This window comes from Leuciscus leuciscus, assembly GCF_965113295.1.
Source record: "Leuciscus leuciscus genome assembly, chromosome: 18".
Classification (NCBI taxonomy): Eukaryota; Metazoa; Chordata; class Actinopteri; order Cypriniformes; family Leuciscidae; genus Leuciscus; species Leuciscus leuciscus.
In genome coordinates, this window is record NC_138742.1 from 39,973,820 (window position 1) to 39,987,077 (window position 13,258).

The following is a 13,258-nucleotide window of genomic DNA, read 5'->3' on the forward strand; positions in this document are numbered from 1 at the left end:
GGAGGGGGAACGACCCGCGTCCAGCAGCTCTTGGAGAAACGTAAGTACCATTGGTACGTCACAGTTATGTGGGTCCAGGTTCCAAGCTGAGCACCAGCTGGTGAACACTGACCATTTAAGATGGTAGAGGCGTCTAGTTGACGGTGCTCTAGCCTCCATTAAGGTATTCAGAACTCCCTCTGGGAGGTCCTGGGGTACCCGTTGAGGGGCCACGCGTGGAGGGCCCACAAGTTGGGACGGGGGTGCCAGATTTTCCTGTTCACCTGCGTGAGGAGATCCTTCCTCAGCGGGATAGGCCACGGAGCTGTCGCTGACAGCTGCATCAGCTCTGGGAACCAGATCTGGGGTTTCGCCAGAGGGGGGCTACAAGAAGGACTGCACACTTGGTGTCCCTGATCCGTTCGATGATCTGAGGGAGCATCGGGACCGGAGGGAATGCATAAAGGGGCTGGCTGGGCCATTCGCGTCCCTGCTCTTCGAGAAGAAGATTGTGCAGTGAGAATTGTCTTCTGAGGAAAAGAGTTCGACCTCTGCCCTGCCGAAGACTTCATTAGTGTAAAGTAAAGTGTAAAGCAAGTAGCCAAGACAACATAGAAATAAGGTTAAACAGGGCTTATTGTACACACATCTGAAAATGACTACCTTTCTTTTTCTTTTAATTAGGTGAGCAATTTCTGTAGTTGCTCACTTCTCTCAGCAATGCCATCTATGATCTAATCACTATCCAAGGCCTTTAACCCCCTGGGGTCGGCGGTATCGCCGGCGATACCAGCTCGCTTTTTTTTTTATCAGTTCAAAAGAGATTAATTTTGCTCTGTTGACTTTGATATTACAAACACGTTTCATACATCAATCGATTCTGTTAAATGTGTATTATTTTTGTGTATACTCACAATAAAAACAAAGTGTTTTGCTTTTTGCCAAATAAAGAAAAATAAACACGAAGCGAGTTCTGCCTTCTCTCTGTCAGTGTAGTCCATTCTGAAACGCGTCCAAAAATGAACAATAACTCAGCAAATACTCAGTCCAACAGGCATACAGACACACAAGCATGAAGCTTGAATTCTCTTCTTTTAAATTAAGTAATTTATATAAAAAAAACAAATATTCTCAGTTCATGTAATCTGTAAGAAAAGAGCGAGATGTCAGTCGTTCTCATCTCATCTAATTATTTTTAATGTGATTCCGCCCACGGAGAGCGCGCGCTATTCAAACGCAAATTACTTAAGCAATCCACGCAAACCTGTGAACGCCCCCCCATATCAGCTCGAGAAAACACAAGTTTAATCAGATCATTGTACTTGTTTACACCGTCTCGCAGCGCTGTGAGGAATAATAATAATGGAAAATGTACCTCAGAAGTGCGGGTATTTCGAGGAGCAAGGATCTGACTGAGCTGAGGAATACTGAAGTAAGTTTTTTTTCCTTCTCAAGTGAATCGCGTTTCTGTTTGTGAATGAATGAACGGCAGAGATGCATGCTGTTTACCACAGCTTGCAAAAAGACAGTTTAAATTTAAATCGCATTTCTGTGTGTGAATGAATGATGATGTTTTAGCAAACTGTATTGCTATACTGAGATGAGTAAAAATCGACTGAAATATGTTGAAATAAAATGTAGGCTATATTTGTATAAGAAACGTATTAAACTGCAAATTAACATTTATATGCCCTAATATTTCATAAAAACAACGTTACAGTCAAGCGTTTCAGTGTGTGAATGAATGTTTCCCTTTTAGCAAACTGTATTGCTATACTGAGTAAAAATCGACTGAGATATGTTGAAATAAAATGTATTTGTATAAGCAACGTATTAAACTGCAAATTAACATTTATATTTCTTATAGTAAAAACGAAAGACCTATGTTACAGACATGAAAGACAACATTTCGTTGATTAGTTTTGGATAGATTATACATTTACATACTGTAAAATATCTGCCACCTCAAATAAGCTTTTGTTTGCCAATTTTTGCTCATATGTTAAATATAGTATGTTTTGTCAAAAATAAAGGGTAACACTTTATTTTGATAGTCCGTTTGTTGAGACTATACTAGTTATTAGTAGCCATTCAGTAGCTTGTCAACAGTGCATCAGTTGACATTCAACAACACTGTTTCAACAGACAAGTAACATACGTTCAACTGACTGCCTATAGACTATAAGGTACAATTCAAGTGTTAATCTACAGATTTTACAAAAAAAGTGCCTGTTGACTGTCAATGTTATTTTGCAACAGGTTATTAACCAATTGTCGACTAACTTTCAATTGTCAACTAACTTTCTGTAGATTGAGTACCAACAACTCAAGATCAATCTGTCAGTTAAATGTCAACAGTCATGTCAGCATATGAAGTATATGATACTGTATATCCTACTCAAGGGGTCTCATATGCATCAAATTAATGATTATTTTAGCTGATTTAAAAATGTTTTTAAATCAGGGTTAGGGGTTGGGGTTGACTTTCCCAAAGTCGACTTTCCCAAAAAGTCAAAGCCAAAGACAGGGTTAGGGGTTGACTTTCCCAAATCAGGGTTAGGGGTTGACTTTCTCTATACAGCTGTTTTTTTATAAAAATTTTTTATATACTGGACCTGTAATATACTGTACTTAGGGGGGAGGGACTTGTGTTTGAGTCGGGTGGGACTTGTTTTTTGGGGGTGGGACTTGTGTTTTTTTGGGGGTGGGACTTGTTTTTTTGGGGTGGGACTTGTGTTTTTTTGGGGTGGGACTTGGGTGGGACTTGTGTTTTTTTTGGGTGGGACTTGTGTTTTTTTTGGGTGGGACTTGTGTTTTTTTTGGGTGGGACTTGTTTTTTTGGGGTGGGACTTGTTTTTTTTGGGGTGGGACTTGTGTTTTTTTGGGTGGGACTTGTGTTTTTTTTGGGTGGGACTTGTGTTTTTTTGGGGTGGGACTTGGGTTGGACATGTGTTTTTTTGGGGTGGGACTTGGGTTTTTTTTGGGTGGGACTTGGGTTTTTTTTGGGGTGGGACTTGGGTTTTTTTTTGGGTGGGACTTGGGTTTTTTTGGGGTGGGACTTGTGTTTTTTGGGGTGGGACTTGTGTTTTTTTGGGGTGGGACTTGGGTTGGACATGTGTTTTTTTGGGGTGGGACTTGTGTTTTTTTTTGGGTAGGATTTGTTTTGTTGTGGGTGGGACTTGTATTTTATTTGGGTGGGTGGGACTTTTATTTTTTTGGGTGGGACTTGTGTTTTTTGGGTGGGTAGGATTTGTTTTGTTGTGGGTGGGACTTGTATTTTATTTGGGTGGGTGGGACTTTTATTTTTTTGGGTGGGACTTGTGTTTTTTTTGGGGTGGGACTTGTGTTTTTTGGGTGGGTAGGATTTGTTTTGTTGTGGGTGGGACTTGTATTTTATTTGGGTGGGTGGGACTTTTATTTTTTTGGGTGGGATTTGTGTCTTTTGGTTGTTTGGGACTTGTATTGTTTTGGGTGGGACTCTTTTTTTTGTGTTTGGTAGGATTTGTGTTTTTTTTTTGGTGGGACTTGTGTTTTATTTGGGTGGGATTTGTGTTTTTTGTGGGTGTATTGAAAATAATTTCATCACATAGACATCACACAAGAGGTACGATTAAGTAACATTATTTATTGAACATAATTATAATTGTACAAAAATAAAATAATCTTAAGTGTTGGTGCTTGATTAGATAAATGTTGAACCAAAAAGTCGTTGAACGTCGAACAGGAACAAAAAAAAGAACTTTTCGACTTCCTCTGGAGATGTGGTCATCCAGTTACCAGGGGGTCCATGATTCTGAATAACAAGGGAAGTTGTGGATAAGTAAAAAAATATATTGCTTTTTGCTTGAATTAGATATGAAATAGTTTTTTTGACCTATTGTTGTCTTTGTCTCTTCTTTTTGAATGCTTGAAAGGTTCTCACTGGGCGGTTCATTTCTTTACATGTGTTGAGGTATGTTCTGTAAGCCTCAGCATGTGTCAATTCGGGGTGAGCCATCACTAGTTCCACCTCTTCAGGCGTCCACCTCCCAAGGGTGTTTGCAGGAATAGTTGTGGTCTCCACCCTTTCAACCAGTTGTTCTTCCTCTTCTTCTGCTTCACTTTCTTTTTCTTCTGGTTCTTCTTGTGTTTTGGGGGGGTTTTGAACCGTTGGGGGACGCATATTTGTATCGGCCTGAATTTTGGGGACCTTGTATGGGACCGATTCATGGAGCCGGTTCACACGTGGAGAGTGTAGGAGAATTAGTTGAGATAGCAGGTGTGCCTGCTGCATCTGCTGCTGGCTCATTGGGAGCTTGCTCATGAGGGACCCAAGTGATGAAAATAAAACAAAATCCCCATTCTGAATGAGTGCGATTGAACTCAAAAGTTAGGATTGAGATTTTTTGATCCTTTGTCAGGTTTTTTGGAAGTCTTTGCAGGCATGGATGTAGCCATGGCATGCCCCTCTCCTTGTACGCTTGCAGGTTTTTGCCATAGGTGAGATTGTCTCTTTCCATACCTGCACAGATGTCCCCCATTAGGGTTGCTGCCTGAGCTTCAGACGATGGCATCCCAGTTTCAGCATACAGCTCGATGTAATCCTTCTTATTCCATTTGGCCTTTGGGTGTCGGTTCTCATCCCAGAACACAATTGCCGGAAAGAACTTAAATGTTGAAAGGGCCAGCTGCAGGCACATCTTGACGTCCTGACCCGCCGCCTCAACGAGTTGGAGAGCCCTTTTAAAGGTGTGCGGGTACTTAAAAGCATCCCGCTCCACCAGGTCTTTGCTGAAGTCGGTTACTGTCCTGCACCCGATCAACTTCCCAAACAAAGGGGGGGGGTCTTGTCTTTAAGCGAATGGGTTGGTATTTGATCATTTCGTTCGTGCAAGTCACTCAGAAGGACTTGCACGAACGATTCTCCAACGACGACTGGTGGGGCCTTCAGGGAATCTGTAAGTGGGAAGATCCTCACTCTCATTTGTTGTAGTTGGTCTTTGAACCATGTGCTGAGTGGTGGTGGATATTCTCCCACGCTTGCACTCCCCGCTGGAGACAATCCCAGAAAGCCTCTTCTTTTGGTGAGGCTGTTTGTGTTAGTGCCATTTGTTCCCAAACTAACAGAGAACTGCACTGAAGTTCTGCTGTTAGGTTTCCCAAAGAAAAGCTCTTCTAGAGCTAACTCGAGCTGGAAGGCAGTCCAACTGTTGGTGTAACCTCCCTGTCCTTTGCATTCTGCCAAGAGATCGTACAGGCTTTGAGTGAGGCATTCCGTCACTGGGTTGATGACATGCCGCAGTCCCAATTTCTTTGAATTGTCTTTGAAGACAAGGACCATAGGATAGTCTTCGAGAAGGTTGTAGATGTCTGCTTCGTCATAGAAATGACGTGGTTCCAAAATTTCAGGAAGGTTCTCCTTTAGCAGAAAGACTGCCTCCATTCTTGCGTATACATGGCAATTTGTTTTGCCAGAAAGGTCCCGCATGCAGTCAACATAATCCTTAGCCTGCTTCAGCAGGGATTGGCTGTGTTGTGGATTGTGAAGACCGCAAGTCGTAATTACCCTACTGACAGGATGTTTGGCTACTTTTCCAACATGACAGTGTGGTGTTGTTGAGTATAGTTGGACAAAGTTCAATTCTGCGTTAGGTTCCATGCCACTGAATACCATTTTCAGATTGTTGTCAAGGGTATGGGGATGCTGGTCAAGGTTGGATTGGTAGTTGCTTGCCTCAGGTATCCCATAAGCAGTAAATAAGGACCCCCTGTGTCCAACCACCTGTTGCAGTCCATGCCGTGACCACATCAATTCCATTCTGTAGTCCGCCGGACGGATGGTGCAGGCTGCGTGGACAGATATAGCTTCAATTGCTCTTAGGTCGATCATTTCAGCCAGCTTGATGGGCTCGTGGTCCTTTTGGCCAAATTTAGTCAGAGTGACAACAAGCGATTGTTCAGGATTTGTGTCTACTTCACTTATTGCCTCCATCAAGAGTTTCAGCACAAAGGGTTGGTCCTCTTTCAATATGTTCATTCGACCGAGGTTGTAGCTGTTGTTTTTTAGGATTGTTTCTCTTTGTTTCTGCTCTTGGTGGCAGATTCTTGATCTTGTTGGAGAACACATTAAAGACTGTGTTGATCACCACGATGGCATTGGCACGGGCGGCATTTTCTGACATAAAAACTACGCCAGGGTGGGTGTGATGGGCGGACAAGACGCTCAAATTTAAAAAAAATTCCTCCATCCACGAAGGCCAACACAGTGCCATAGGTTTTTTGTAGAGCGGAGAACCTAGCACCTCTGTAGGTCTGGAGTTTGAGGTGTTTCTTCAAAATGTGCCAGTGGTTTTGAAGATTTGGCATCAAAAGTTTCCCCACAAACAGGTAGTGCAATTGAATTTTGATTGCAGACATATCTTTGATGTGGATGACGATGCCATCAAAGTCATATGCACATCGTAGGGCACGTTTGGCTTCTAGAACTGTGGTCGGGAAAAGTGGAATGTGGAGATCTTCATCCAGCAGGAAGTCGTTCACAAAATTATGTGAATACATGGCATCCAGCATGTTTTTTGTGTTCTCTTCCGGTGAACCACTGAAGTGGTACCAATACAGGTCATCCAGCTCCTCATCGCTGTAGTCCTGTTGTCCAATAATCTCCATTTTCTGAAAGAAATCGATTCTAAAAATAAGAAAAAGGGTTAGGTTAGCTAAATAAAGAAAATCAAGTACAGTACGCGATTTGTTAGCAAAATGCTAATATAAATTTGGATCGGGAGTCAAGCGGGCGGATGTATGAACATCAAGCTTCTACCAGCTCTTCTCCCTAAGAATAAATGCAACCAAACATACTTCGTCCTTATTTATTTATCAAAATTGAAATTGTAAAAAAAAAAAAGTTAAGTGTTGGTGCTTGTTTAGAAAAAGATAAAAAAAAAAAAATTTCGAACAGGAACAAAAAAATTTGTGAAACTGGAACAAAAAAAAAAACAACATCGCGATTTCCTCTGGAGATGTGGTCATCCAGGTAAGTTGGTTACCAGGTAGTCCATGATTCTGCATAATAAGGTAAGTTGTGTATTAGCATAAAATACAGTGATTTTTACATCAGTTAAATGATAGGAGATAAAGTGGAACAAAAATTAACTTACCTAGTGTTGTCTCTGTCTTTGAACAGGAACAAATAAAAAGTTGTCAAACTGGAACAAAAAAAAGAACATCGCGATTTCCTCTGGAGATGTGGTCATCCATGTGAGTTGGTTACCAGGTGGTCCATGATTCTGCATAATAAGGTAAGTTGTGTATTAGCATACAATACAGTGATTTTTACATTAGTTAAACGATAGGAGATAAAGTGGAACAAAAAATTACTTACCTAGTGTTGTCTCTGTCTTTGAACACGAACAAATATAAAGTTGTCAAACAGGAACAAAAAATAAAAACACAGCGATTTCCTCTGGAGATGTGGTCATCCAGGTGAGTTGGTTACCAGGTGGTCCACGATTCTGCATAATAAGGTAAGTTGTGTATTAGCATAAAATACAGTGATTTTTACATCAGTTAAACGATAGGAGATAAAGTGGAACAAAAAATAACTTACCTAGTGTTGTCTCTGTCTTTGAACAGGAACAAAAAAAAAGTCGTCGAACAGAAAAAAAAAAAAGTCGAACAGAAAAAAAAAAAAATCGTCGAACAGGAACAAAAAATACAACATTTCAATTTCCTCTGTAGATGTGGTTAGGTGAGAGAAGATCCAAGATCCAAACCTGAGGTCTAAATCTGGTTATGCACGGGCCCTAACACAACTGGCCGCTTCGCACACACAAGGATGGACCAAAATAATGTCCAGAGAGATGTATAAAAATATAAAAGAGGGTTAAATCACCGTGGGGTACGCCAATTAGGGTTAAATGCAAGAAGAACGAATGGTAGGTGTTAGTAGGAAAGTGAGAGGGGCATCAACACAACTTACCCACGTCTGTATGGACGAAGGGAGACATTTAAACATTAAACAGACTAACTCACGCCTGTTTGGGCGATGAGAAAAAATTATATTAGGCTCTGCTACATCACCACACACCAAATGATGGAGGCCATCTTGTATTTTACAGTCTGCGTCATTCAGGGGCATTTCGCGACGCGTTTCGTGCTCGACCAACTGCACTCGTCAGGCGATTTTGAATGACTGTCTCTAATCCCCTCAGCTTTATGGCTTTCAAAAAGGGGCGTGGCCCCTCTAACTGTCACACAAGCACCTTTCAGCATAAAATAATGCGTCATGAGTCATTTTTCTGCTATCAACCTTCTTGTTTTTAATTTTAAATATTTTTATAAATGTATACAAACACCCACAAACATCACCAGGAACATCCAAGCGTCGTGAACGAAGTCCAGAGTATCAGGCACTGGCTGAGTTAGGTGAGAGAAGATCCAAGATCCAAACCTGAGGTCTAAATCTGGTTATGCACGGGCCCTAACACAACTGGCCGCTTCGCACACACAAGGATGGACCAAAATAATGTCCAGAGAGATGTATAAAAATATAAAAGAGGGTTAAATCACCGTGGGGTACGCCAATTAGGGTTAAATGCAAGAAGAACGAATGGTAGGTGTTAGTAGGAAAGTGAGAGGGGCATCAACACAACTTACCCACGTCTGTATGGACGAAGGGAGACATTTAAACATTAAACAGACTAACTCACGCCTGTTTGGGCGATGAGAAAAAATTATATTAGGCTCTGCTACATCACCACACACCAAATGATGGAGGCCATCTTGTATTTTACAGTCTGTGTCATTCAGGGGCATTTCGCGACGCGTTTCGTGCTCGACCAACTGCACTCGTCAGGCGATTTTGAATGACTGTCTCTAATCCCCTCAGCTTTATGGCTTTCAAGAAGGGGCGTGGCCCCTCTAACTGTCACACAAGCACCTTTCAGCAGGCCCTCTAGCGCCACCAGGTGCCGAGCAATGTTACTGCACCCGCCGGTGCCCACTATAGACAGACAGACAGACAGACAGACAGATAGATAGATAGATAGACAGATAGACAGATAGATAGATAGAACGATAGATAGAACGATAGATAGACAGATAGATAGACAGATAGATAGATAGATAGATAGATAGAACGATAGATAGAACGATAGATAGAACGATAGATAGATAGATAGATAGATAGATAGATAGATAGAACGATAGATAGAACGATAGATAGAACGATAGATAGATAGATATAGTTTTTTTTATCAGTTATGGGGTCAAAGGTCAGTTTTCTATTCCTAGGGATATATATGCTTCCATTGTTGCGATTTTATACTTTCCCTGTGTGAATCCTTTTACCTTTGTAAATAAAATGAAAAAATTTGCATTAATAAGATCAAGTTATTGTAAAATGTTATAAATACTTATAGGTAATGTTTATAAATGTTTTAACCTATAACAATACTCAGGAATATCACAGATTCTATGTACATAGTTGTATTAAAGAGTACTGTCAGAGCACCCTAGTAATATTGATAATAAAATAAAATAAAATAAAATAATATAAAATAAATAAATAAAAAATATTCGAATGGGTGTCTGGGACTTGGTTTTACTTTACATGTGTGAATCCTTTACCTTTTTGAATAAAACAAACAACAACAAAAATAATCATTGAAGGCTTAAATTAAATGCTTAAAAAACACTTGGGTTGTCAGAGTCTTGTGTTTGAGCGAAATGTCTGTAATAGTAATACTGATTATAAAACATAAATAAAAAATAAAACAAACGATCAATGCATATGGTTCCCAATCCTCTATTAAACTTACCAGTAGAAAAGCATCAGGCTTTAAAGATTCCCCCATCCTTTGGCTCCCTCTACTGGTCACATCACAGATCGACAGGTGCTGTAAATGGAGCATACATTTGTAAACGTTAAAACATTTAACCTTAACGATTTCAAAGATCATATGTGCATGATTGTATAAAACGATACTACAGGCACACCACATTTTAAATGAGCTGGATCAATACGTTTGTATCCACTCAAGGTGAATTCGGGACTTTTATCTTGTTTTCCCGTTATTATTTTTATGATGTCGATATTAATGTTGTAATTATAAAACTATACTTTTATTACCGAGTGATGGAGAAATAGTCCCTGGAAATGAAAGTGAACTGTGAAGGTAAAAAATGACAGATTTTTTTTTTCCTAAAGGCTAAATTGTTAAAATACATACAATTTGTTGGGTTAAAATTTGTATATATATAGATATATATATATATATATAGATAGATTGTAGCGTTTTAAAAATTGTTTTAAATAATCGTCCTATATTTGTTTTCTAGGTTATTACAGTGCTATAAGAATAATACAGCGCTATAACGTGCGATTTCATTGCATAACTTAAAATACGACACCTCATACAGTAGAAACGCTATGTGAATGGCAGTAAATTCTTGAAATCTGACATAAAAATATTTTTTTTATTTAATGTTAATTTTTTTTTTAAATCGGGACTTTTATTATGTATACGAATCCGCGATAAACCTTGAACCCGCGCATCGTGACCAACGGCGGCAAGCACCTGCCAGCGCACATGGGGTCTGTTCTGCACCCGTTATAATCCATCTCCTCAGAGACGAAAAATTTCAAAAATGGACAGGTGAGTGTTTATATATGTTTAATCTTTGACGTGTAATAGTTTGTGTGTGTCAAACCATGTAGTTTATTGGCGTTTTTTCTTGGGTTTATTCAGTGAGGATTTCGAGCCGTTCGATGTGGCATGTGCAGAGAACACACGCGGCCTTGTGACCGAGTTTCAAAAGTTCCAGAGTGTGTCTGAGTTTTTAAGTACGGATTCCCCGCGCATCCCCATATTTCCCACCGTGTTAGACAAGGCCCGCGATGTAGTGAGGTACTCGTATGATTTCGACGGGGTCGTCATCCACCTGGAGGATGTGAGCTGCCTTAAAGCTGGGCTCCACTACCTCTTTGTGGGCAAAGTTGACCCATCCAGGGTGTTAAATCACTGGCACATTCTCAGGAAGCACGTGGACTTGACTGCCTACACATCTGAGGGCGTCATGTCCTTCCGCAGGTCGATGGGCAGCGTTTTGGCCTACGTCGACGGTGGCTACTTTCTAAACATAAGTTGCGTGCCGGTCGACCCGAACAACACTGCCCCCATGTTCCGTAGCGATTTAATGGCGAAGGCGCATGCCATTGGCATGATTAACGCCGTCTACAGTAACTTCACCGCCCGGCTGAAGGGCCTGCCGCCGCGTGACTTGGCCAGAGCCAGCATCATGAAGAATGACCTCGGCAACCTGACCAAGATGAACGTCCTGGCCGGCGACCAGAGGTTCCTGCTTGACCTCTTAATGAGCTCAGTCAAAGATGTGAACGTTGACGTGGACATGGGTATTTACCTGACACTCACCAAGTTCGGGCAGAGGGACAGTGGGTGGTTCGACCTTAGGCGGCTTGTCGACACGCGGGGAGTCGCCGACATCTCGTATCACGTGGCCGTCAACATCCACCCTTCTAGCGACGGGACCGTCAACCTCCTGTGGTCACGCTGTGGGCTGCAGGAGGTGGTGGGTCAGCGGGGGACCCTGTTCTCCTCTTATTCAATGACTGAGACGGCGAACTTTCAGAGTAACCTCGACCACCTGCCCATGGACGTTGACCCGAGGCTCATGGACGTCATACTGAGCCAAGACGTCAAGGTCAACTTTTTGCAGCTGTACACCGTGACCCCACATTGCCACACGCCGGCCGCGGCGAAGCACCCGGTGAGCCGTGTCGTGACCATGTGCGACATGCACAATGAGCGACACCGGAGGATGATCAACGCATCAGCGGACCGGTAAGTCGGGCATCCATGCAGAAGAGCACGTTTGTTTATAAAACTACACCTGTATTACAGAGTAACGGAGAGAGAGTAATCGTGAACGAATGTGATAGCGAAACATTCGGCAAAAATGTAACACTAAGAAAAAACACACACACACACACACACACTAAGATGAGCATCGAAAAGCCTTGTTTAAAGTAACTGTATTATCTTCTGTCTCAATGCAGGTACGTGGCACACACAGATGACCTCGCGGCGAAGACGGTGACCCAGGCCTACGCCAGGTTCGAGGGGGTCTTTCTGGTCGGGCCCCAATTTCACGAGGTGCTTCACCTTCAATAAAATCCTCATGCTTTTGCTTATAAGGTTTTGCACGATCTGGCACCTCATAATCTCTCTGAGCTTTTAACCCTGTACACACCAGCACTTGATATCACACACACACACACACACACACACACACACACACACACACACACACACACACACACACACACACACACACACACACACACACACACACACACACACACACACACACACACACACACAGGCACACTTCAAAGTCAGATTAGATTAGATTAGATTAGATTCAACTTTATTGTCATTACACAAGTACAGGTACAAGGCAACGAAATGCAGTTTAGGTCTAACCAGAAGTGCAATAGCAGCAAGTGCAGGATATACAGTGGTTCCATAAGTGCAGAACATGGATATGTACTGAATAAATATAGAGTTGAATACTATTATAAACAAAAATTTACAGATAGATTTGTCCTATGAATATAATATACAGATAACTATTACTGTGAACAGAATTTACAGCTAGATATGTACTGAATATAATATACAGATGGCTATTACTATAAACAGAATTTTTACAGATAGATATGTACTGAATATATATACAGATGGGTGTTACTATAAACAGAATGTGAGCATAATATACAGATGGCTATTACTATAAACAGAATTTTACAGATAGATATGTACTATGAATATATATATACAGATGGGTGTTACTATAAACAGAATGTGAGCATAATATACAGATGGCTATTACTATAAACAGAATTTTACAAATAGATATATGTATAAGTTAGGCTAAAATGAGCAGTATAACAATGGATTTAAAGTAGTGCAAATAAAGTTTGGACAGAAGCTATCCGAGTGAAAGTGCAGTGGAAGTAATTGCATATTACAGTTAAAGTATGGTATTGCAAATGTATATGTAAACAGTCGGTACTGTAAATAAACAGTCGGCAGTGCAAATTGAGCATATTCCAGTCAAGGTAGTAGTGCAAGATGCATATGTAAACAGTTGTTTCTGTAATAACAGTCAGCAGTGCAAATGAACATTATAGTATTGCAAATAACAAATAACAAAATGGAGGCAGGTGTGAGGAGGGAGAGGAGAGTCAATCAGTATATGAGGGGAGTGGGATCAATGAGGG

The 13,258-nt window shown here is 41.1% G+C and overlaps 1 protein-coding gene and 1 long non-coding RNA gene across 2 annotated transcripts; one reads left to right on the forward strand and one right to left on the reverse strand.

Moving 5' to 3' along the window:
• Positions 1-7,115: 7,115 nt before the first annotated feature.
• Positions 7,116-7,622, reverse strand: LOC309481460. The gene is made up of 3 exons (XR_014200023.1): positions 7,562-7,622; positions 7,337-7,466; positions 7,116-7,241 (listed from the first exon to the last, which is right to left on the reverse strand). It is a non-coding gene; the product is annotated as an uncharacterized lncRNA (long non-coding RNA).
• Positions 7,623-11,155: 3,533 nt separating this feature from the next.
• Positions 11,156-12,337, forward strand: LOC309480051 (uncharacterized protein). The gene is made up of 2 exons (XM_082144413.1): positions 11,156-11,816; positions 12,032-12,337. The coding sequence occupies exons 1-2, from the start codon at positions 11,176-11,178 to the stop codon at positions 12,144-12,146; spliced, it is 756 nt and encodes a 251-aa protein (XP_082000539.1). The 5' UTR covers positions 11,156-11,175; the 3' UTR covers positions 12,147-12,337.
• Positions 12,338-13,258: the final 921 nt, after the last annotated feature.